Below are 23819 nucleotides of genomic sequence, written 5' to 3' on the forward strand. Positions count from 1 at the left end.
TAGCTAGGGTAGAAGTTAGGGGTTAGGATTAAGGTTAGGTTTAAATTCAGGAGTTAGGTTAAAGGGTTAAGTTTAGGGTAAGGGTTAGCTAAAAGGGTTAAGGTTATGGTTAGAGTTCGGAGAAGGATTAGCTAACATGCTAAGTAGTTGTAAGGTGCCTAAAAGTAGTAAGTAGTTAAAAAGTTGCTAATAAGCTAAAGTGCTAAAGTTGTCTGTGATAAGATTTGAACTCATAACCTTTGGGTGTGATTGCATATACTGTTGAAGTCGGAAGTTTACATACACCAAATACATTTAAACTCAGTTTTTCACAGTTCCTGACATTTAATCCTAGTAAAAATTCCCTGTTTTAGGTCAGTTAGGATCACCACTTTATTTTAAGAATGTGAAATGTCAGAATAATAGTAGAGAGAATGATTTATTTCAGCTTTTATTTCTTTCATCACATTCCCTGGGGGTCAGAAGTTAACATACACTGAATTAGTATTTGGTAGCATTGCCTTTAAATTGATTAACTTGGGTCAAACGTTTTGGGTAGCCTTCCACAAGCTTCCCACAATAAGCTGGGTGAATTTTGTCCCATTCCTCCTGACAAAGCTGGTGTAACTGAGTCAGGTTTGTAGGCCTCCTTGCTTGCACATGCTTTTCAGTTCTGCCCACACATTTTCTATGGGATTGAGGTCAGGGTTTTGTGATGGCCACTCCAATACCTTGACTTTGATGTCCTTAAGCCATTTTGCCACAACTTTGGAAGTATGCTTGGGGTCATTGTCCATTTGGAAGATCCATTTGCGACCAAGCTTTAACTTTGACTGATGTCTTGAGATGTTGCTTCAATATATCCACATCATTTTCCTGCCTCATGATGCCATCTATTTTGTGAAGTGCACCAGTCCCTCCAGCAGCAAAGCACCCCCACAACATGAAGCTGCCACCCACGTGCGTCACGGTTGGGATGTGGTTCTTCAGCTTGCAAGCCTCCCCCTTTTTCCTCCAAACATAACGATGGTCATTATGGCCAAACAGTTCTATTTTTGTTTCATCAGACCAGAGGACATTTCTCCAAGAAGTACGATCTTTGTCCCCCATGTGCAGTTGCAAACCGTAGTCTGGCTTTTTTATGGCGGTTTTGGAGCAGTGGCTTCTTCCTTGCTGAAAGGCCTTTCATGTTATGCCGATATAGGACTCGTTTTACTGTGGATACAGATACTTTTGTAGCTGTTTCCTCCAGCATCTTCACAAGGTCCTTTGCTGTTGTTCTGGGATTGATTTTCACTTTTCGCACCAAAGTACCTTCATCTCTAGGAGACAGAACACATCTCCTTCTTAAATGGTATGACGGCTGCGTGGTCGGAGGAGATTCACGTCCATTCTAGCGTTCTAATTCCTAATTCTATGGTTTTGTCTCCCTGTCTTATACTATGATCCTCCAGTATTTTTCTTTACAGCTCCTCTGCCGCTCAAGAATAAGGGCCAATAGAGGAAATTGAGTTCGGCCTAACTGCAGTTTATCCCCAGTGACACCACAAGAGGGAGTGAGAGGATGTGCAACTGTTGTCAGGGGGAGGTTTTGCCATGAATGGGAATAACGTAAGACAAGCTCTTTAAGGCAGTGTGAATTTATTGGTTTTCCTTGAACTATTTTGGCTATTTATTCATCACAAATTATTTGATCAAATGTGCTTATGCTGTATTGTGTTAACACTTACAGCAGCTTCATCATCATTTTTGTTATTAATATAACTCGTTAGTGCCACTGTTGTCTCGCAGTAGGTCTATCAGTAGGCCTATAATTTCTTCCAATTGTATTACTCAACAGTTGATTTTTTTTATCACAGATATTTTCTCTAGCCTGTTAGACCTTGATCAGATGAACAGTCAAACAGGATAATTGAAAGCCAGTAACAAAACAAATCTAGCCACACAAAGCTGTATTCCTATGCTGTGGGATACCTGTTCAGAACATGATCGTGTATAAAACGGCTTGGGGTAGAACTCTAGCTCAGAACACTCAACTAGTAGGCTTCAAGCTTAAGGTTCCAAGGCAGGTACACAATCGTGGGGGGATGGAGAGCAAATGTTGGCAGAAGCCTGGGAATCTCACCTCTGTCTATAGCTGAATAAACACAACCATTTGTTTACCCCTTCTTCCCTAGGATTAGGCCTAATTGGGGTGAGTGTGACCGGAGTGACACAACACCAAGCATAAGCTATTAAACCCAATGTTTATCTTTCACAGTTTCTAAATAATCTCTTCTTCTTTTTTTGACCTCACATGTAATCCAAGGTATAGTCAAGGTATAATCGCATTCCATAGTGAATGTGTTCTGAATCATTCACAATGAAATTACTGTACCTGTTTCGCAGAATGTGTTGGGAGGTATAGAGGTTGGGAGGTATATCCATAGTCAGTTGGAAGGTATATCCATAGTCAGTTGGGAGGTATATCCATAGTCAGTTGGAAGGTATATCCATAGTCAGTTGGGAGGTATATCCATAGTCAGTTGGGAGGTATATCCATAGTCGGTAGACAATTCTTATGAAAAATGCATCCCTTACATCACTGAGCCATGCACAAGAAACTATTAAATCCAGTTGTTAGAAGTCCCCCCCCCCCCCCCCCTTTCCACTACTTCCAGTCTGTGGTAGCACTGCGCCCGTTTTGCGGGGCTGCGGGGCTGAATAGCTAACAGACAGGTTTGAAGCACAGACAGGTGTGCGTGCAAAGCGAGAAGGGTGTAAAGGCCTAGACTACATACAACATCTCAGCAACTCATTTGCATCAATTAATATTCATCAGTAGGCCTATAAACCAATGAAGTTTCTGGTTAAATATGAAATAATGAACCAGGCAACAAATCATCTGAAGGAAAAGGTAGGCCTAAAAAAGTATTAACATTAATTCAAAACCTAACTTTATTGCTTTGATACATTTAAAAATATATATATTTTCACAATGTCAAAAGTCAACAGTAAACTCTCAGAGATTCAATAGGTATCAGGTCATCAACGTAGAGAGAGAGAGATTTATAAAAAAAAAAAAGTTTTGTGTATAGCCTAGTGAATTAAAACCCTGATTCGCCGGCGTGCGTCATGACGCACCCCAGTGTGCGTTGCATATCCAATGAGGCTCTGGGGTGGCTGCCCCACTGCAAATAAAGGGAGATAACGGGCCGTGAGTAGCGGCTGAAAACGTTTTATACTGACATGTTAGAGCAATGACTTTTGCGTAACCGCGTAAAATCTGGGACTAGGCTCCCAGCACGAGGATGATATAGGGTTCTTACGGGAAGAGGAACAAGAAACGATTGCCACGGCCCGGTGGGAAAAAGAAAACGGCGAATCCGTTGAAGTTTAGAAAGAGAGAGTGAGCGACAGTGAGCAGGATTCTCAAAATTGAAAGCAATCCAAAAACATAGCTGCGGTGGAAGAGCGAGTGTACCCATTTGAAAGATGAGCTTGATGTCTGCCATAGACACCAGTGCCTCCGTGTACCAGCCTGCACAGCTACTGAATTGGGTATACCTCTCTTTGCAAGACACTCACCAGACCAGCGCTTTTGACGCCTTTAGACCCGAACCCAACTCTTCCCACCCGGAGCTGAACTACTGCAAGACTCCTGCGGCGGACCTGAGCTCGTCCCTAAACTCCAACTATCTCAACAACTTTTTTCAGCTCCAGCGGAATGAGGTTAGAGACGCATCGTTCTGTCTGTAATTGTTTACCCTATTATGGAATTATATTACCATTATGTTATTGCCAACGTTAACTAAATAGCGTATATAGGCTACGATCTGTTTGTATTTGCATATATCCCATCGTATGTTGAGCGCTGTTTTGTAAAATGTTTGATGGTGTGTGTGTGTGCAACATTGGGTATTCTGGTAGCCTACTCATAACTGCCATGGATATTTCGTATATCGACAATATAAAGACGTGCTCATTAACTTTTCAGACCTATTAGGGCAATATCTGATTCCACCAGAGCCTATTCTAACAGCAAGAAAGTTTAGAGAATTCAACATGCACAAGTTTAGCATAACATAAGAATTATTACTAAACTATGGCAGGTAGGCCTAATTGATTAGTGGGCAAAAGAACACAGACACTGGACAGAGGAAGTCTGCCTAGAAGGCCAGCATCCCAGAGTCGGCCTCTACACTGTTGACTTTGAGACTGGTGTTTTGTGGGTACTATTTAATGAAGCTACCAGTTGAGGACTTGTTAGGCATCTGTTTGTCAAGCTAGACACTCTAATGTACTTGTCCTCTTGCCCAGTTGTGCACCGTGGCCTCCCACTCCTCTTTCTATTCTGGTTAGAGTCAGTTTGCGCTGTTCTGTGAAGGGAGTAGTACACAGCGTTGTACGAGATATTCAGTTTCTTGGCAATTTCTCCCATGGAATAGTCTTCATTTCTCAGAAGAAGAATAGACTGACGAGTTTCAGAAGAAAGTTCTTTGTTTCTGGCCATTTTGAGCCTGTAATCGAACCCACATATGCTGATGCTCCGGATACTCAACTAGTCTAAAGAAGGCCAGTTTTATTGCTTCTTTAATCAGCACCAGAGTTTTCAGCTGTGCTAACATAATGGCGAAAGGGATTTCTAATGATCAATTAGTCTTTTGAAATGATGAACTTGGATTGGCTAACACAACATGCCATTGGAACACAGGAGTGATGGTTGCTGATAATGGGCCTCTGTGTAATCCTATGTCGATATTCCGTAAAAAAAAATTCCAACTACAATAGTCATTTATAACATTAACAATATGTACACTGTATTTCGGATCAATTTTATGTTATTTTAATGGACATAATTATTAATATAATTATTTTTTAATTGTCTGACTCAGTTTAGGCTGTTTTAAAGGCAAGGCCAGTTTCCAGTGTGTATGAGCAGGATGCATCTGGGTTTGGGTCTGCATTAGGGTGAATATTTTCCTGGTATTTTACAAATGTTACATCCTGAGAATAAATCACTTTTCTCCCGGGTGTCCCGGTATTTCCCGCCAAAACCCGAAGTGTCATTCAAAAGCATTTATAAAGCTTATAAATAGGCCTATGTCTGGATTTTACTAGAGCTTTTATCGAAGATTCAAGTCTGATGAAACCTTAGCCTGATTAAATACATTTTATGAGCCCTACATTAAAGACATTTAATGAGGCCAAGCCCCAAAAAATCACAAATGATTGTGTGGTTATCCAATACTGTACTGTATTATGTGTACTGGAATTATGCATCCCGTTCAAACCATGATAAAGCAGGAGAGAACATATGCCATTCTGGTGCAGCACATGAGGACTACAAAGTTACAATTATAGGCTAGCGGAATTGATTAAAAAAAATCATAATATGTCCCCTGATGTTATTAGCCTACCTCCTCTTTCTCTCTCTAGTGTTGCTGATTCCTTCCTCGCTTTCAACAGTTAAATTTAAAAAGTTTGGTTGTCCTTATCTTCATCATTCTAACTGCATACTTGAATAATATAAGACTAGAAAGAGATGCAGAAGGCTTTCTTTTCTTCGCAAGGCATGAATGGTTATGGATCAGAATGAATGGGCTACCGCCATCTCACATCTCACTGAGTTCTATTGGCTGCTGTATTTAACATTAAACAAACAAGAGCTTGCCTCCCTCCTTGAACAGTCTATTGGTATAAGAAATGCTAAACAAAATAATGTCCCGCAAGCTATTCTAGTCTAGCTTTTCCTGCATGGGACTCCAAGAGCTAAGGATACTTTTTTACAGAGAGGCCAGTGGAGCACAGGTCGTGCATAATTGCACAAGAGATATAGGCTATAAGTTAGAAGCTTATTATGCATAACCCTTCATTCATTACCTAAATATAAGGCTAATAATGCATTGAATGTTATTACCTGAAAGAGGTAGGCAGGGACATCTACAGTGGAAAGAAAAAGTATGTGAACCCTTTGGAATTACCTGGATTTCTGCCTAAATTAGTCATCAAATTTGATCTGATATTCATCTTAGTCACAACAATAGACAAACACAGTATGCTTAAACTAATAACACACAAATGATTGTATTATTGTATTTTTCAATATTGAATACATCATTTAAGTATTCACAGTGTAGGTTGTAAAAAGTATGTATAAGGGCACAAGGCGAGACCCAGATGCAGACACAGGAGACAGATGATTAGAGTCCAAGATGTTTATTAACAATCCAAAAGGGGTAGGCAAGAGAATGGTCGTGGACAGGCAAAAGGTCAAAACCAGATCAGACTTCCAGAGGTACAGAATGGTAGGCGGTCGAGGTCAGGGCAGGCAGAATGGTCAGGCAGGTGGGAATGGAGTCCGGAAAACAAGCAAAGGTCAAAACCGGGAGGACTAGTAGAAGAGAATAGAAAAACAGGAGCATGGGAAAAACCACGTCGGTTGACTTGAACATACAATACAAACTGGCACAGAGAAACAGGAAACACAGGGATAAATACACTGGGGAAAATAAGCCACACCTGGAGGGGGAGGAGACAATCACAAGGACAGGTGAAACAGATCAGGGAGTGTGACGGTATGTGAACCCCTAGGCTAATGACTTTTCCAGGAGCTAATTGAAGTCAGGAGTCAGCTAACCTGGAGTCTAATCAATGAGACAAGTTTGGAAATGTTGGTTAGATCTGCCCTGCCCTATACAATTTGAGTTTTCTATTCACAAGAAGCATTGCCTGATGTGAACCATGCCTCGAACAAATAGATCTCAGGAGACCTAAGATTAAGAATTGTTGTCTTGCATAAATCTGGATAGGGTTACAAAAGTATCTCTTAAAGCCTTGATGTTCATCAGTCCACAGTAAGATAAACTGCCTATAAATGGAGAAAGTTCAGCACTGTTGCTACTCTCCCTAAGAGTGGCCGTCCTGCAAAGATGACTGCAAGAGCACCGTGCAGAATGCTTAATAAGGTTAAGAAGAATCCTAGAATGTCAGCTAAAGACTTACAGAAATCTCTGGAACATTCTAACATTTCTTTTGACGAGTCTCCGATACGTAAAACACTAAACAAGAATGGTGTCCATGGGAGGACACCGTGGAAGAAGACATTACTGTCCAAAAAAAAGCATTGCTGCATGTCTGAAGTTCTCAAAAGAGCCCCTAGATGTTCCACAGCGCTTCTGGCAAAATATTCTGTGGACAGATTAAACTAAAGTTGAGATGTTTGGAAGGAACACACAGCACTATGAGTGGAGAAAAAAAGGCACAGCACACTAACATCAAAACCTCATCCCAACTGTAAAGTATGGTGGAGGGAGCCTCATGGTTTGGGGCTGCTCAGGGCCTGGACAGCTTGCTATCATCGACTGAAAAATGTATTCCCACGTTTATCAAGACATTTTGCAGGATAATGTAAGGCTATCTGTCTGCCAATTGAAGCTCAACAGAAGTTGGGTGATGCAACAGGACAACGACCCAAGTGGAGCAGCGGTCTAAGGCACTGCATCTCAGTGCTAGAGGTGTCACCACAGACACCCTGGTTTGAATCCAGGCAGTATCACAACTGGCCTTGATTGGGAGTCCCATAGGGTGGTGCACAATTGGCCCAGCGTCGTCTGGGTTTGGCCAGTGTAGGCCGTCATAGTAAATAAACATGTGTTCTTAACTGAGTTAAGTTGCCTAGTTAAATAAAGGTTAAAAAAAGCTATCCCCGAGTAAGTGTTAGCTAATATGCTAAGTAGCTCACAAGTAGTAAGAAGTTGCTAAATAGCTAAAATGCTGAAGTTGTCTGTGATGAGATTTGAACACTCAACCTCTCATTGCAAGGGGTTGGTACAAATGTTGTATCTGTGTTCACAAGAAATGGCATGATTATTTGGTCCCAGAAAAAGACCAGAACAATTGTAGTCTCATTCAAGACCATGATTGTAACTTTGACAAAAAGAGTTCAAAATGTCCAGTATTTTTGTGTTCATATTTCAGAAGATTCTTTAGACATACAGAAAGGTGAAAATAGGCACGCTGAGGGGCCAATGGAGAGCAGCTCTGCAACTAATCACTAACCCAAACAGGTTGAATAGAGAGCCACTCTACTACTGATCATTTACCCAACAGATTGAATAGAGAGATGCTCTACTACTGATCACTAACCCAACAGGTTGAATAGAGAGCCACTCTACAACTGATCACTAACCCGACAGGTTGAATAGAGAGCTGCTCTACTACTCATTACTAACCCAAACAGGTTGAATAGAGAGCTGCTCTACTACTGATCACTAACCCAACAGGTTGAATAGAGAGCTGCTCTACTACTGATCACTAACCCAACAGGTTGACAATAGAGAGCTGCTCCACAAATTATCACTAACCCAACAGGTTGACTAGAGAGCCATCAGTTTAATGTCTGGTATTGATTTACATTTGGTTGAATGGTCAACTAATGTGAATTCAACTTCGAAACAACCAAAAAATGTCACCCTGTCATTGAATTTAGGTTCAAAAAGAGGAAATTCCCTTAAGTTGATGACTTTTTGCAAATCCAATACGTTTTTCACATTAATTCAATGTCATCACATGACATTTTTAGGTTGAAATGATGTGGAAACAACGTTGATTCAACAATTTCCATTATTCTTCCCTAGCAGCAATTCAAGGAAATTCTGACGAGCGCAACAAAGTTCGAGGATATTTTTCAAGGAAAGTGAAGGACAGTAATGTTACAAGTAAAGTAGGAAAGCCTTTTTATGCGCTGACAATTGGAGCTGATCATTATTCATTTGTTGTGCTTTGCTCAAGGGCACATCGAACCAGCGACTTTTCGGTTACTGGGCCAATACTCTTAACCGCTAGGCTACCTATCGCCCAGCTATAGAGACTTTTGCATCCATTTAACATAAACCAGGCCTCTGAAACATGTGTGGTCTTTATACATTAAAACCCATTGTGTAATGTCATACGATCACCCCTTGAGTAGTGTTGCAAAAACTGAATGAACATGCACACACACATGCACACACACAATCTGGAAACAGTTGAAGCAGATTGGCCATGTTTTTCTCAACCTCACTGCAACGCCAAGTACAACAACCCACTCCTGAGGCTTGATCTGTTGGAATAAGTCATGTGTATGTTTTTGTCATCGATGACGTGATGTTGTCTCATCAAATCAAAATGTGGAAATAAATAAAGGGGTTTTGTTGTGAGGAAAATGTGTGGTTAAAGTGGTTGTGAACAGAGGCGGGCAGTATTTATTTTACATCTATATGAAATATGTATTTCAATTTATTTTGTTATCCCTTACAGAAAAACTACATGATTTCACGTGAGATTTCAGATGAGAAATGATGTTAAAAACGTGTTTGTAGAACACTTCACATGTGATCACGTGTTCACATGTGTAGTTTCATGTTATCACATATTGCTTTATATGCTGTCACATGCTATCACATTAACTTCAGGTACTGTAAGATCAAATGTGATCACATGAAAACGTGTTTTTGGAACAATTCACTTGTGCTCACATGTGAAATTCATGTGGTTTTTCCATAAGGAATTTCCCACCGAGTGGCAAGGAGTGGAATATTGGCACAAATCTGGTCTGGATTCCAGGCTAGTGAATCTGCTCAATATTGAATATTGCACAGGAGACTGTATTGCTCCTGATCTCCTTGCTTGCAATCCAGTGGTAGGCAACTCTAATAACTTAAAGCGGCAATCACCAGTATTGAGATAATAACAATAGAAACTACCTGACCATGTTTCGGTAAAAAGTTGAGTGGTGGGGCTGGAGAAATGAAACCACTCTCAAATCATAGACAGAACTTTGTGAGTACAGACCATCCATGATATCAAAATGATATTTTGAGCAATGTTTTGAGGCTATATGGTGTTTGTTTTTTATTTACTTTACTTTGTTTACAAGTATGACAGTTCAACTAAAATCATGAGACATAAGTTATATTTTTCAAGAATCAATGGGTACATATCATTCATTTATTATGTCGGTAAGTCCAACAGTGGATGTAGCAACTGCTGATTGCCCCTTTAACCTACAGTTGAAGTGGGAAGTTTACATACATCTTAGCCAAATACATTTAAACTCAGTTTTTCACAATTTCGGACATTTAATCCTAGTAAAAATGCCCTGTCTTAGGTCAGTTAGGATCACCACTTTATTTTAAGAATGTGAAATGTCAGAATAATAGTAGAGAGAATGATTTATTTCAGCTTTTATTTCTTTCATCACATTCCCTGTGGGTCAGAAGTTTACATACACCCAAATTAGTATTTGGTAGCATTGCCTTTAAATTGTTTAACGTGGGTAAAACGTTTTGTGTAGCCTTCCACAAGCTTCCCAAAATAAATTGGGCGAATTTTGTCCCATTCCTCCTGACAGAGCTGGTGTAACTGAGTCAGGTTTGTAGGCCTCCTTGCTTGCACACACTTTTTCAGTTCTGCCCACACATTTTCTATGGTATTGAGGCCAGGGCTTTGTGATGGCCACTCCAATACCTTGACTTTGTTGTCCTTAAGCCATTTTGCCACAACTTTGAAAGTATGCTTGGGGTCATTGTCCATTTGGAAGACCCATTTGCGACTAAGATTTAACTGATGTCTTGAGATGTTGCTTCAATATATCCACATACTTTTCCTGCCTCATGATGCCATCTATTTTGTGAAGTGTACCAGTCCCTCCAGCAGCAAAGCAGCCCCACAACATGATGCTGCCACCCCTTTGCTTCACGGTTGGGATGGTGTTCTTCGGCTTGCAAGCCTCCCCCCTTTTCCTCCAAACATAACGATGGTCATTATGGACAAACAGTTCTATTTTTGTTTCATCAGACCAGAGGACATTTCTCCAAGAAGTACGATCTTTGTCCCCATGTGCAGTTGCAAAACTGGCTTTTTTATGGTGGTTTTGGGGCAGTGGCTTCTTCCTTGCTGAGCGGCCTTCCACGTAATGTCGATGTAGGACTCGTTTTACTGTGGATATAAATACTTTTGTACCTGTTTCCTCCAGCATCTTCACAATGTCCTTTGCTGCTGTTCTGGGATTGATTTGCACTTTTCGCGCCAAAGTATCTCATCTCTAGGAGACAGAACGCATCTCCTTCCTGAGCGGTATGACGGCTGCGTGGTCCCATGGTGTTTATACTTGTGTACTATTGTTTGTACAGATGAACGTGGTACCTTCAGGCATTTGGAAATTGCTCCCAAGGATGAATCAGACTTGTAGAGGTCCACAATTATTTTCTGAGGTCTTGGCTGATTTCTTATGATTTTCCCATGATATCAAGCAAAGAGGCACTGAAGGTATAGGCCTTGAAATACATCCACAGGTACACCTCCAATTGACTCAAATGATGTCAATTCCCCTATCAGAAGCTTCTAAAGCCATGTCATAATTTTCTGAAATTTTCCAAGCTGTTTAAAGGCACAGTCAACTTAGTGAATGTAAATTCTGACCCACTGGAATTGTGATACAGTGAATTTTATAAGTGAAATAATCTGTCTGTAAACAATTGTTGGAAAAATTACTTGCGTCATGCACAAAGTAGATGTCCTAACCGACTTGCCAAAATTATAGTTTGTTAACAAGAAATGTGTGAAGTGGTTGAGAAACAAGTTTTAATGACTCCAACCTAAGTGTAAGTAAACTTCCGACTTCGGCTGTATTTGTATTGGAAAAATAGAGTAGATAATCAGATTAAATTAAGTCAATGGTTGTGTGCAAATTCGTTCTTGCCTAAAATGAGCTCTGTTCAAAAGTACTGCATTATAGAGTGAATAGGATGCCATTCGAGACACCACCTAACAGAGACACCACCTAACGGAGACACCACCTAACGGAGACACCACCTAACGGAGACACCACCTAACGGAGACACAACCTAACGGAGACACCACCTAACGGAGACACGACCTAACGGAGACACGACCTAACGGAGACACGACCTAACGGAGACACAACCTAAAGGAGACACCACCTAACGGAGACACGACCTAACGGAGACACGACCTAACGGAGACACGACCTAACGGAGACACCACCTAACGGAGACACCACCTAACGGAGACACCACCTAACGGAGACACCACCTAACGGAGACACCACCTAACGGAGACACCACCTAACGGAGACACGACCTAACGGAGACACGACCTAACGGAGACACGACCTAACGGAGACACGACCTAACGGAGACACGACCTAACGGAGACACCACCTAACGGAGACACCACCTAACGGAGACACCACCTAACGGAGACACGACCTAACGGAGACACGACCTAACGGAGACACCACCTAACGGAGACACCACCTAACGGAGACACGACCTAACGGAGACACGACCTAACAGAGACACGACCTAACGGAGACGTTATTTTGGAGTTGCTATTTGGGAATGTAACTACTCAGGGACATGTACAGTATGTGCCCAAACACACAGACCCACACACGTGTACTTGTGTGCATGTATGCATGAAGGCATGCACATACACGCACGCACGCACACACACAAACACACACACCATTAGCAGTTGTCTGTGAAGTCTCTTTCCTTTGGGAAGACAGCTGGATTTACAGCCTAGGGTGAGAGAGGTGCTCTACGAGGGGCTCTATGACTTTATAGGTCATATGACTTTATATAGTGATTTGATTTGATATCGGGGCACAGATAGGGCTGTGGCGGTCACAACATTTCGTCAGCTGGTGATTGTCAAGCAAATATCTGTCGCCTCACAGTCATTGACCGTTAATTAACATAAACACATTTAGCATCTCCTGGCTTCCACACAGCCTACAAGCCACTTTAAAAAGTCTAATGAATCCATGTAATATAGCCTACACCTTATCAATAAATCCATGATTTATTTTGGACACGTCTAAAGGAACATGATATGATGAAAATGTTGCCTATTTCAGAAGAAAATAATAGCAGACTCTGAGTTGTCCTGATGTGGCTATGCCAAACACTAATTCATTTAGCAGACAAGATTTTCTTATAATTCCGTGGCATTATTTGATGTTATTTTATAGTATGAAGAATACAATTGAACAAAGTTTTTAAAAAATATATAAATGAGGCTTTTCTGGGTTGAGCGCTTAACATAGAAATAGATACACCTATATGCTTAATTTAGCGTTATTAATGTAACTTTAGTTGTTCTACAAACGGTGGACTATATGTTTAGATTTTTAATACATTGTAAGGCTGCATGATGAGACTCTAATGATGATTTGAAAAAAGTAGCTTGAAAGGCATGAGCTCTGCTTTGTTTTTTGAGCAGGCTGTTCACACTCCAATAGTCTCTCATTCACAATTTGATAATGTCTCAAATTTCGCATCCGCTTTGTGGCCGTAATGTACCCTAAAAAGATCCATGCCTTTTTGTCCCGGAGTGCTGCGTTGTGCCTTCTCCCTGAGTGTGCTGCTCACAAGGCTCTCACTCACACGGCTCTCCGTCACGTGATCAGGTCTTTCTCACAGGCAACAAGTGAAGACAGACACATCGGAGACGCAACTCCGCGAGTCCTTATCCAATTCTGAGGTGCATATTGAAGATACTGGAAGAACTGTCCACATTTACTTTTCATCAGCCAACAAGATGAGGAGGCCTAATGAACAGCAAAAGCACTAGCCTATGTCAATCTACTATCCCCCATAGTACAAAGATCGACTTATTCTATTCTGTGCAAGAAATAAATAATCCAAACATAGTCTGGGACAGTTGTGGGATGCTATAGATTCCAAATAAATACAACCACTAGCATCAACAAAAACTTTTTCACACAATGTGACTGACACAACAGATCAGAACATTTAGCTTAAAATGTTAATAAACTATTAGGCTATTTCTTCACATTATAAGCGCAGCAATGCACACATGGTAGTAGGCTATAAACGCAAATGTTCCATTAGCAGAAACACCAATATCGAAAGTGACCTCAAACAAAATTATGCATGTAATGCTTTTATTATAAAGCTGCATTTTTATGGTGAAAATGATCTTCCCCAAACTTGAATCTCATGTACTGTTTATGTCTGCCAGTTAGGCCAAGTGATGTCAAGTTTGGTAGGCTACTAATAACCAGCAGCATCAGAGCTTGGAGAAGCCTAATTACCGTGACTAAACGTGTGGAATTTGACTGCCTTCATGACTTGACTGCCTTCATGGCCGGTGTGGCGGTAATATGGTCAGCGCAATAGCCCTAGGCACAGAAAGCCGTATATAAAATGTACACTATCTATAGTATTCTGAGTCTATAGTAGAGCTGGGCGATATGGGCAAACATCCATATTGTGATAAATTGCCTGAATTGATGCGATAACGAAAAGTGGAAAGTTAATAACATTAATGGGGAACAGAGTTTTGTTTTATTATTCTTTAAACTACTACTGCTAGTTTGATTGTTGTAAAAATCAATTGTCCCCATTATTAACATTCACCCATATTAGCAAACTTTTTGATTTCAAACATCACATTTCTCTAGCACAGGCTACATATCATAATGAACGATATCAGCAAAATGCCTGCCATAATTGATCGGTATGGTCGGTGTGGATCATTTTTGGTTTATCGTCCCAGCTCTACTTTTATAGCAGGGTTTGGCCTAGTGGATCAAATTAATGACAGATGAAAAGCCATGGAAAACAGAAAGAAAGCGTATATTTGATTTATCCAGGGTAGAATCTAGTAAATGAACACGTACGCACACACACACACACAGACACACACAGACACACAGGGGCTGGAGCTGGTTAGAGTTGAGCTGCCTCCAGGGTTGGTTAGGTAAAGGCTTCGACCGTCCTTTACTACAGTGTGTTGCCAAGTGTAAGATTTCAGTGCTATGCAACATTAGACATCAACAATAACATACGTTCCCTAAGCATGGATGTGTCCCAAGGAGAGATATCATTCACAGAGACCACAGTAACTTTCCATTACTCTGACATTGTTAGCCTATAGCTTGGATTTCTCCCATGTCTCAGTTTGTAGACTGTTTGGGCTATACAGTGTACATCGTAACTAGGACCAGGAGTTTTTCTTGAGAAAAACGTTGGGCCCTATTACTGGGGTCATGTCACATTCAGGGAAAACCCCTGTCCCTCACCACAACCAGAGGTTGAACCAACACACCTGATTTGTTGACTGTATTTGAAATAGAGGAAATAGTGAATGAAAATGGTTTTAAAAAGTAATTCTGTCCTTCTCCTTCACTTTGCTCATGGAACATTTACATTCAGAGTGCATTTAGCAGACACACTGGATCGTACCAATCTCACGCAGCACTGGCTGGCACGACTTCTCAGAATGAGCTACAAACCATCCCCATGGCCGTAATACTTCAAACAGATCACCATGTATTTACACTGATGCTGTTGTTTCACAGGCCTGTGTGAGACTGCGGCCATAATAGCCTGGTCCCAGATCTGTTTGTGTGTCTTGCCAACTCCTATATAGCCATTGTCACATAAGACAGCACAAACAGATCTGGGACCAGGCTATGCACATGCCTCTCTCTCTCTCTCACTCTGTCTCTCAGCCTCTGTCTCTGTCTCTGTCTCACTCTCTGTCTCTGTCTCTCTCTGTCTCTCTGTCTCTGTCTCTGTCTCTGTCTCTCTCTGTCTCTCTCTGTCTCTCTGTCTCTGTCTCTCTCTGTCTCTCTCTCTCTCTGTGTCTCTCTCTCTTTCTCTCTGTCTCTGTCTCTGTCTCTCTCTGTCTCTCTCTCTCTCTGTCTCTCTCTGTCTCTCTCTCTCTCTGTCTCTCTCTCTCTCTGTCTCTCTCTCTCTCTGTCTCTCTCTCTCTGTCTCTGTCTCTGTCTCTGTCTCTCTCACTCTCTCTCTCTCTCTCACTCTCTCCTTCTCTCTCTCTCCTTCTCTCTCTTGCTCTCTCCTCTCTCTCTCTCCTTCTCTCTCTCTCCTTCTCTCTCTCTCTCCTTCTCTCTCTCTCCTTCCTTCTCTCTCTCTCTCTCCTTCCTTCTCTCTCTCCTTCTCTCTCTCTCTCCTTCCTTGTCTCTCTCTCCTTCTCTCTCTCTCTCCTTCATTCTCTCTCTCTCTCCTTCCTTCTCTCTCCCCTTCTCTCTCTCTCCTTCCTTCTCTCTCTCTCGCTCCTTCCTTCTCTCTCTCGCTCCTTCCTTCTCTCTCTCCTTCTCTCTCTCTCCTTCTCTCTCTCTCCTTCTCTCTCTCTCTCCTCTCTCTCTCTCTCCTTCTCTCTCTCTCCTTCCTTCTCTCTCTCTTTCCTTCCTTCTCTCTCTCTCTCTCTCTCTCTCTCTCTCTCTCTCTCTCTCTCTCTCTCTCTCTCTCTCTCTCTCTCTCTCTCTCTCTCTCTCTCTCTCTCTCTCTCTCTCTCTCTCTCTCTCTCTCTCTCTCTCTCTCTCGACATCCCCAGTACTTTTCCAGTTCATAAGTTACAGCTGGGCCGAGCGCCAGATGTGCTGAATTTAATGAGAGAAATGATCGAGGATCTTCTTTTCTCTTACACAGAAAAAAAAAAGAAGGGCGTAGGACAGTCAACGGAAATTGGTGATTAAACTCAACAGCATACCAAACGCAAAATAATCTATAGCAGTTTTTGTATGTGTTATTGTTTCATTAGTGGTATGATTTATCGAACTAGTCTGTAAGCATGATAGAGGGAGTTGCAGGTGCTTTTCTTGTAAAATATACCCATAAAGCTCGGTGCTCTGCCACAAAAGCAATGAGGGAGTTCAAATTATTTCAAATTCCTTCAAGTTTCCACAAGAAATACATGTTTTTACCCTGTGTCATATTCGAACTGTGTTTTTTTCCTGTGTCATATTCCAACTGTGTTCTTTCCCTGGGTCATATTCCAACTGTGTTTTTTTCCCTGGGTAATATTCCAACTGTGTTTTTACCCTGTGTCATATTCCAACTGTGTTTTTTCCCTGGGTAATATTCCAACTGTGTTTTTTTCCCTGGGTAATATTCCAACTGTGTTTTTACCCTGTGTCATATTCCAACTGTGTTTTTACCCTGTGTCATATTCCAACTGTGTTTTTTCCCTGGGTCATATTCCAACAGTGTTTTTTTCCCTGGGTAATTTTCCAACTGTGTTTTTCCCTGTGTCATATTCCAACTGTGTTTTTTTCCCTGGGTAATATTCCAACTGTGTTTTTTCCCTGGGTAATATTCCAACTGTGTTTTTTCCCTGGGTAATTTTCCAACTGTGTTTTTCCCTGGGTAATATTCCAACTGTGTTTTTCCCCTGTGTCATATTCCAACTGTGTTTTTTCCCTGGGTAATATTCCAACTGTGTTTTTTCCCTGGGTAATTTTCCAACTGTGTTTTTCCCTGGGTAATATTCCAACTGTGTTTTTCCCCTGTGTCATATTCCAACTGTGTTTTTTCCCTGGGTAATTTTCCAACTGTGTTTTTTCCCTGGGTAATATTCCAACTGTGTTTTTTCCCTGGGTAATTTTCCAACTGTGTTTTTCCCTGGGTAATATTCCAACTGTGTTTTTTCCCTGGGTCATATTCCAACTGTGTTTTTTCCCTGGGTCATATTCCAACAGTGTTTTTTTCCCTGGGTAATTTTCCAACTGTGTTTTTCCCTGTGTCATATTCCAACTGTGTTTTTTTCCCTGGGTAATATTCCAACTGTGTTTTTTTCCCTGGGTAATATTCCAACTGTGTTTTTTCCCCTGGGTAATATTCCAACTGTGTTTTTACCCTGTGTCATATTCCAACTATGTTTTTTCCCTGGGTAATATTCCAACTGTGTTTTTTCCCTGGGTAATTTTCCAACTGTGTTTTTTCCCTGGGTAATTTTCCAACTGTGTTTTTCCCTGGGTAATATTCCAACTGTGTCTTCTCATCTCTCCCTGTTCCAGGCGTTGAATAACAGTGTGTATAAGAATGTCTCGCCATACGGCTCGCTCAACAACATCGTTGATGGACTCAACACCCTGACAGACCACTTCTCCGACCTTTCCCTCTCCTCAGAGTCCCGCAAGCCAAGTAAGAGACCCCCGCCCAACTACCTGTGCCACCTCTGCTTCAACAAGGGCCACTACATCAAAGACTGCCCCCAGGTAGGACACATGCCGAGATGGTCCTTATTCTTTTAAGTGTTTTTGTTTGTTTGTTTGTTTATTTGTTCGTCATTTGTTTGCAGTCATGTTTTTTTGTTTTACCTCTAATTCTATTGGTTCACTATCTTTCGATTCCAAAATGCTACTGGCTGCCATCGAGAGCCAAAATGGCGTCTGTTGAGTCGTGTGATCATATTTCCAGCCAATCATGTCCTTTTGAAATTGGCCAATGGCTGTGCGGCAGTGGCATCTGTGTGGCTGTGCCCTGACCTAGTTGTCAGACAGACAAGCCTCTGTCCTCCGTGGTCATGAGTGTGTTCATTGGGCAGACAGACGGACTACCGAACTTCACTATGAGGGAGGAGTAATAGGGTGAAGTTGACCCTAGTTGCTGATCTTTGGTCAGTTTAAGATTTTCTCCACTAATGGTTAACGTTAGAATTGGGGGAGTGGAAGCTGATCCTAGATCTGTACCTAGAGGAAACTTCACTCTGAGAGTATGGAACCAGCGATATACGAATCACATTTTCATCATCAGCAGATTTCATTTTATCATTAGCCAGGGGATTTCATTTGTTTTTAACAAACGCAGTAGGCTACATACATTTCTTTCTGTGAGGCAAATGGATGTAATCATGGCGAATCAGCAGCGAGTGCCAGCTGGGAGGTTCCATGGGTACCAGAGTGTGACCAATGGGGTCCAAGCTGAGCTCTCTTCTGCTTAACAGAATCGGTACAGGACTCTATGGTACTGATGGTACACGTCTACACATATAAATAGAATGAGTAGAATGTGCTTTGGAACCTCTCACATTGGCAATTTGACGGGTAGACTTATTCTAGAATTGTGGATCTACCCACCTATTGATTGGATGATGTATGTATGGGAGACATGACATGATGTTTTGTAGTAACCAAAACGATCACATATTAGGATTGCCTACTTCTAGTAATGATAAATGTGTAGATGCACCTCAAAACACAGTAGGATCAATGTACATGGATATGTTGCAAGCATCACATTATTGACATCATGCTGTATTATGCACACTGCCATGCCGTAAAATGTCACAATAGCACAAATGAAATAGCATTCTGAGAGATTATGGAGCACAAAATAACTATTGTGGTTTTCACATACAGGCACTTTGAGGAACGTTCTGTCTCTTTTTCCTTGTAAAAGTAAACTTCATTGTCTGAGTTTATGTTTGAAAAGGAAATATCTGATTTCGAAACAGGGACAATGACAGTTTTTCTCAGAATTCTGGTGTGGAGAAGTTGTTAGATAAGCCTATGTTGATGCCAGATATTCTCTTATTCTCTCTCTCTCTCTCTCTTTCTCTTTCTCTGTCTCTCTCTGTTTATCATGTGTGCGTGTGTGTATTTTGTAGAGCTGCTGGTTAAGACCTGACAGAGTCAACACTAATCCTGTCTTTGTATTGTGTTGATGTTGTAAATCCGTGCTTGATAGTGATCACTGTGTATTTAAACCATTGAACCGGTCAGTTGCAGGGCAGCCGTTACAGTGTAGTTTAGAGAGTCAGTGGAAATGTTATTACCACCAAACCCTCTCAAAAATATACCGCTACGAAAACCAGTCTAGACTTCATGGGCATAACTGAAATGTGTGTGTGTGCGCGCACGTAAGTACGCGTCGGCGTAACTCAAATCACAGCGAATTTGTCGGGGCTCCCCAACTGTTCGTTAAACTGCAAACGGATACACAGAAAACACCAGATCTACAGTGTGTTTCAACCACACCTGCATCACATACATTACATACATGGAAGACCCTCCAAATGAGTGCAGACCTGAGCCAGATACAATGCATATGTCCAATACTTGAAATTATTTGAGGGGTGCTTCATTTACAGTAGCTTGGCGTTTGCACTTTGGGCACTATTCCGTTGATTCCATTGTACTAGGTGAACGACATCAAGTACAGGCCAAGTATTAGAAATGATTTGAGCTTGATTTAGCTTGGAAACTAGATCAAGCGCAGCTCAAGTATTTGAAAGTATTTGAGGAGTGCTATATGTGGAATGTAGTTTGAACTTTGAGAACTACTCCATTGGTTCCATTGTACCAAGTGAACTAAATCATCATTTGATGAACTAAATTGAATGATATGTTTATGACTCAACCATAGCTCAAGTTTTTGAAAGTATTGGACAGACGTACTGTATATATTTGACCCAGGTCTGAATGAGTGTGATGTTGTTCAAGCAGACGTCCCTGAGGTGCAGGACATCACAGGCCTCCATTTGCTGGGTTTGTGATCCTTTACAGTAATGTTCTGTTAAACCAACGTTTCTATGGAAATTAAGGTAACAGTCTGTACTTATTTTTATAGTAACTGGCTGCCAGTAAGTTTGCGTAAAAACAGCGGTTTTTTTTTACAGTGTACTCTCCATCTCCTAATACTCCTCTACCCCCTTGTAATAGTCCCCAGTTCTTTCCAGCTTAGTCTGTGATGTTAACGCTTCCCTCCCTCTATCCTCCTAGGTACAGTGTTGTAGTCTCTTCCAGAGTCCTCCGTAGTTACTGAGGAGCTGGAGTGATTAGTATGCAGTGGTACTACAAGGATATTCCTCTGCTCTCTGTCCTTGTATCCTTCTCTGGTATGACTAAAGAGGAAACGCTGGTGGCACTGGTCCTCTGGGAGCTCTCTGCTCTCCTCTCCTCTCTCCTCTTCTCTCTCCTCTCCTCTCTTCCTGTCTGCCTGCTATCATAGGGCGAACGAGGTGTTATGTAAACAGGCTTTTATTTGGAGAATGAGGTCGCTCCCCCAGTTCTGACTAGAATGTCCTGTTCACTGGGGCCTGGCGGCCTGGCTGCCCCCCTGGCGCACAGCCAAAATGTCTTCCACTTTCGTTCATGATTTGTTTGGTGGCCTCAATCGCGAGCTCCGCCTCTGATGTTTCCCTAATGAAAATGATCCATTGATTGACGTCCACTTGCCATGTTTCCCCCTGTACAGGGATTAACACATGGAATATTTGCTGTAATTTGATGTGTGTGTGTGGGGGGGGGTCACTGAGTCACTCTCTCATCCAGTGTCCATATCCCCTCTTCCCCCTATCCCCTTTGCCCCTCCCCTGGCCAATGACCTCAAGCTGCCCTGCTCTACACACTGACATCAGCCCACTCCTACACCCAGCATTCTATTCTCATGACCAGCACTCTAGAATCTCTCGGCTGCACAGACAGGGCAAAGATTTTGGAAATGTGGGCAATGCAGTGCTACTATTACCTGTGAAATGGTTGACATCACATTTATAGTATTTGAGGTCAGTTAGTGTCAGGGTTTGGGGTTAATTCCATTCGAATCCAGTCAGTTCAGGAAATGATTCATTGCAGTGGTGTAAAGTACTTAAGTAAAAAATACTTTAAAGTAGTGTTTTGGGGTTATCTGTACCTTACTATTTATATTTTTTACTTCTACTTTAACTTTACTACGTTCCCAAAGAAAATAATGTACTTTTTACTCCATACATTTTCCCTGAAACCCAAAAGTACTTGTTACATTTTGAATGCTTAGCAGAACAGGAAAATGGTTGAATTCACACGAATTCACACTAGTGGTTAGAGCGTTGGACTAGTAACCGGAAGGTTGCGAGTTCAAACCCCTGAGCTGACAAGGTACAAATCTGTCGTTCTGCCCCTGAACAGGCAGTTAACCCACTGTTCCCAGGCCGTCATTGAAAATAAGAATTTGTTCTTAACTGACTTGCCTGGTTAAATAAAGGTAAAATACAAAACTTACAGAGAGAACATCCATGGTCATCCCTACTGCCTCACTTTGTTTGTAAAGGATGTCTGAGTGTTGGAGTGTGCCCCTGGCTATCTGTAAAAAAAAATATATACAATTTAAAAAATGGTGCTGTCTGGTTTGCTTAATATAAGGAATTTGAAATTATTTATACTTTTACTTTTGATACTTAAGTATATTTTAGCAATTACATTTACTTTTGATACTTAAGTATATTTAAAACCAAAAACTTCTAGACTTTTACTCAAGTAGTATTTTACTATCTGACGCACTTTTACTTGAGTATCTTTACTTTTAAGGAATCTTTACTTTTACTTGAGTATCTTTACTTTTACTTGAGTATCTTTACTTTTACTTGAGTATCTTTACTTTTACTTGAGTATCTTTACTTTTAAGGTATCTTTACTTTTACTTGAGTATCTTTACTTTTAAGGTATCTTTACTTTTACTTGAGTATCTTTACTTTTAAGGTATCTTTACTTTTACTTGAGTATCTTTACTTTTAAGGTATCTTTACTTTTACTTGAGTATCTTTACTTTTAAGGTATCTTTACTTTTACTTGAGTATCTTTACTTTTAAGGTATCTTTACTTTTACTGAAGTATGACAATTGGGTACTTTTTCCACCACTGTATTTTATTAAGGATAGCTTTTTTTATGTATCTTAACTTCTTCTAATGTGAAGTAATTGGTGGCTTGGTCGACTATATTTTCAGAGTAGCTTCCCCAACACTGGAAACAGCAACAGTGGAAGCTATATATACACACATTCCAGTTCCATAATCACTATTTGAACAAAAGGCATATTATCCCTGCTGGATAAAAAGAGCTCTGTCTGTCAGATCAATGAGCTTCATGTGTTTTTTGATCAACACTGACTCAGATGGTCGTCTTGGCCTTGTTCGTTCTCTGATATCCGACTCGCTGATCGACTCTCATCCTAGTCAGAGCTAGATAGATAGAAACAGGCCTAGTTTCTTGGTTTGGTTTAGTTTATTAAGATCCCCATTAGCTGTGGGTTGATGCAGCAGCTACTCACAACAATAGTAGCCTACATGGTATCTGTGTAACTTTTTCTAATGAAGTTGACCCTCTCAAGACCAAGTATCTATCATGCAGGTGAAGACGTCTCCAAACGTCATGGTATCTGTTCAACCTAATGTGGTGTGTTACCACATTGAGCATTAAGTGCTATTCCTCACGCCCCTGATGTTGACCATAGGTTTGACCTGAACTCACGCATGCACGCACACCTCAGATGTCTTTGTTCTGTCTGTTATGGGAGCGATGAGTGATGGTAGACATTTGTCATAGGGTTCTGCTGACTGCTCATGTTACCGTGTGTGTGCGTGCATGCGTGTGTGAGTGTGAGTGAGTGTGTGGGTGTGTGTGTGTGTGTGTGTGTGTGTATACCACTGTGAAGTGATCCTGGGCACACCAGAAGGCAAATGGCTGTTTAAATTGTCTTTAATGTGTAACTCTAAAAATGTTTTGTTTTTCTTCTGGTGATGAACCTTATAAAGACTCCAATGCTGTCACTACTGGCAGAGTAGTTTGTGCACAGTGGTGAACTCCTTCCTTGTGGTTGCGTAAACTTAACTAGAAAAACGTGGTCGTTGAATTATAAAATGCTTCAGTTTTCTGCCATTCGACAAAGGAGCAAAAGCTCTGTCCAAAAACTCTTACCGTGGTGATTGTGTAAGCAGTTTTGTTTTAATGATTCTGTTTTCTGTTGTATTGGCTGGATGGAAGAGGTGACATCATCAAATTCATATTATATGTAATTGCATATGCAATTTGTGTTTTACTGTGTTGTGACATAATCGGTGCGAAACAATTACTCCGGTCACACCCATTTTCCTAACGTGTGCATGTCAGCACGTGTGTGGCACATGTATGTACGCTTGTGCACATGCATGTGTGTGAGCGTGCATTCGTGTGTGTGTGTGTGGTTTCAGTCATAACGGTCTCAATTGAACCTGGGCTGTAGTTTCAATCCAGCGCCTTTAGCTATTACCGTAACCTCATATATCA

At 41.2% G+C, this 23819-nt stretch overlaps 1 protein-coding gene across 4 annotated transcripts in view; it reads left to right on the forward strand.

The window, feature by feature from the left end:
* The first annotated feature begins 3119 nt into the window (after positions 1–3119).
* Positions 3120–23819, forward strand: part of zcchc24 (zinc finger, CCHC domain containing 24) — an 87076-nt gene continuing 66376 nt past the window's right edge. For all 4 annotated transcript variants that reach the window (XM_036986783.2, XM_090242293.1, XM_036986774.2 and 1 more), the window contains exons 1-2: positions 3120–3690; positions 17813–18013. In XM_036986783.2, coding sequence (XP_036842678.1) covers positions 3454–3690; positions 17813–18013 — 438 coding nt within the window. In that variant the 5' untranslated portion in view covers positions 3120–3453. The remainder of the gene's footprint in view (positions 3691–17812; positions 18014–23819) is intronic.

Source organism: Oncorhynchus mykiss, chromosome 1 (genome assembly GCF_057628025.1).
Source record: "Oncorhynchus mykiss isolate SJ-2025 chromosome 1, ASM5762802v1, whole genome shotgun sequence".
Classification (NCBI taxonomy): domain Eukaryota; kingdom Metazoa; phylum Chordata; class Actinopteri; order Salmoniformes; family Salmonidae; genus Oncorhynchus; species Oncorhynchus mykiss.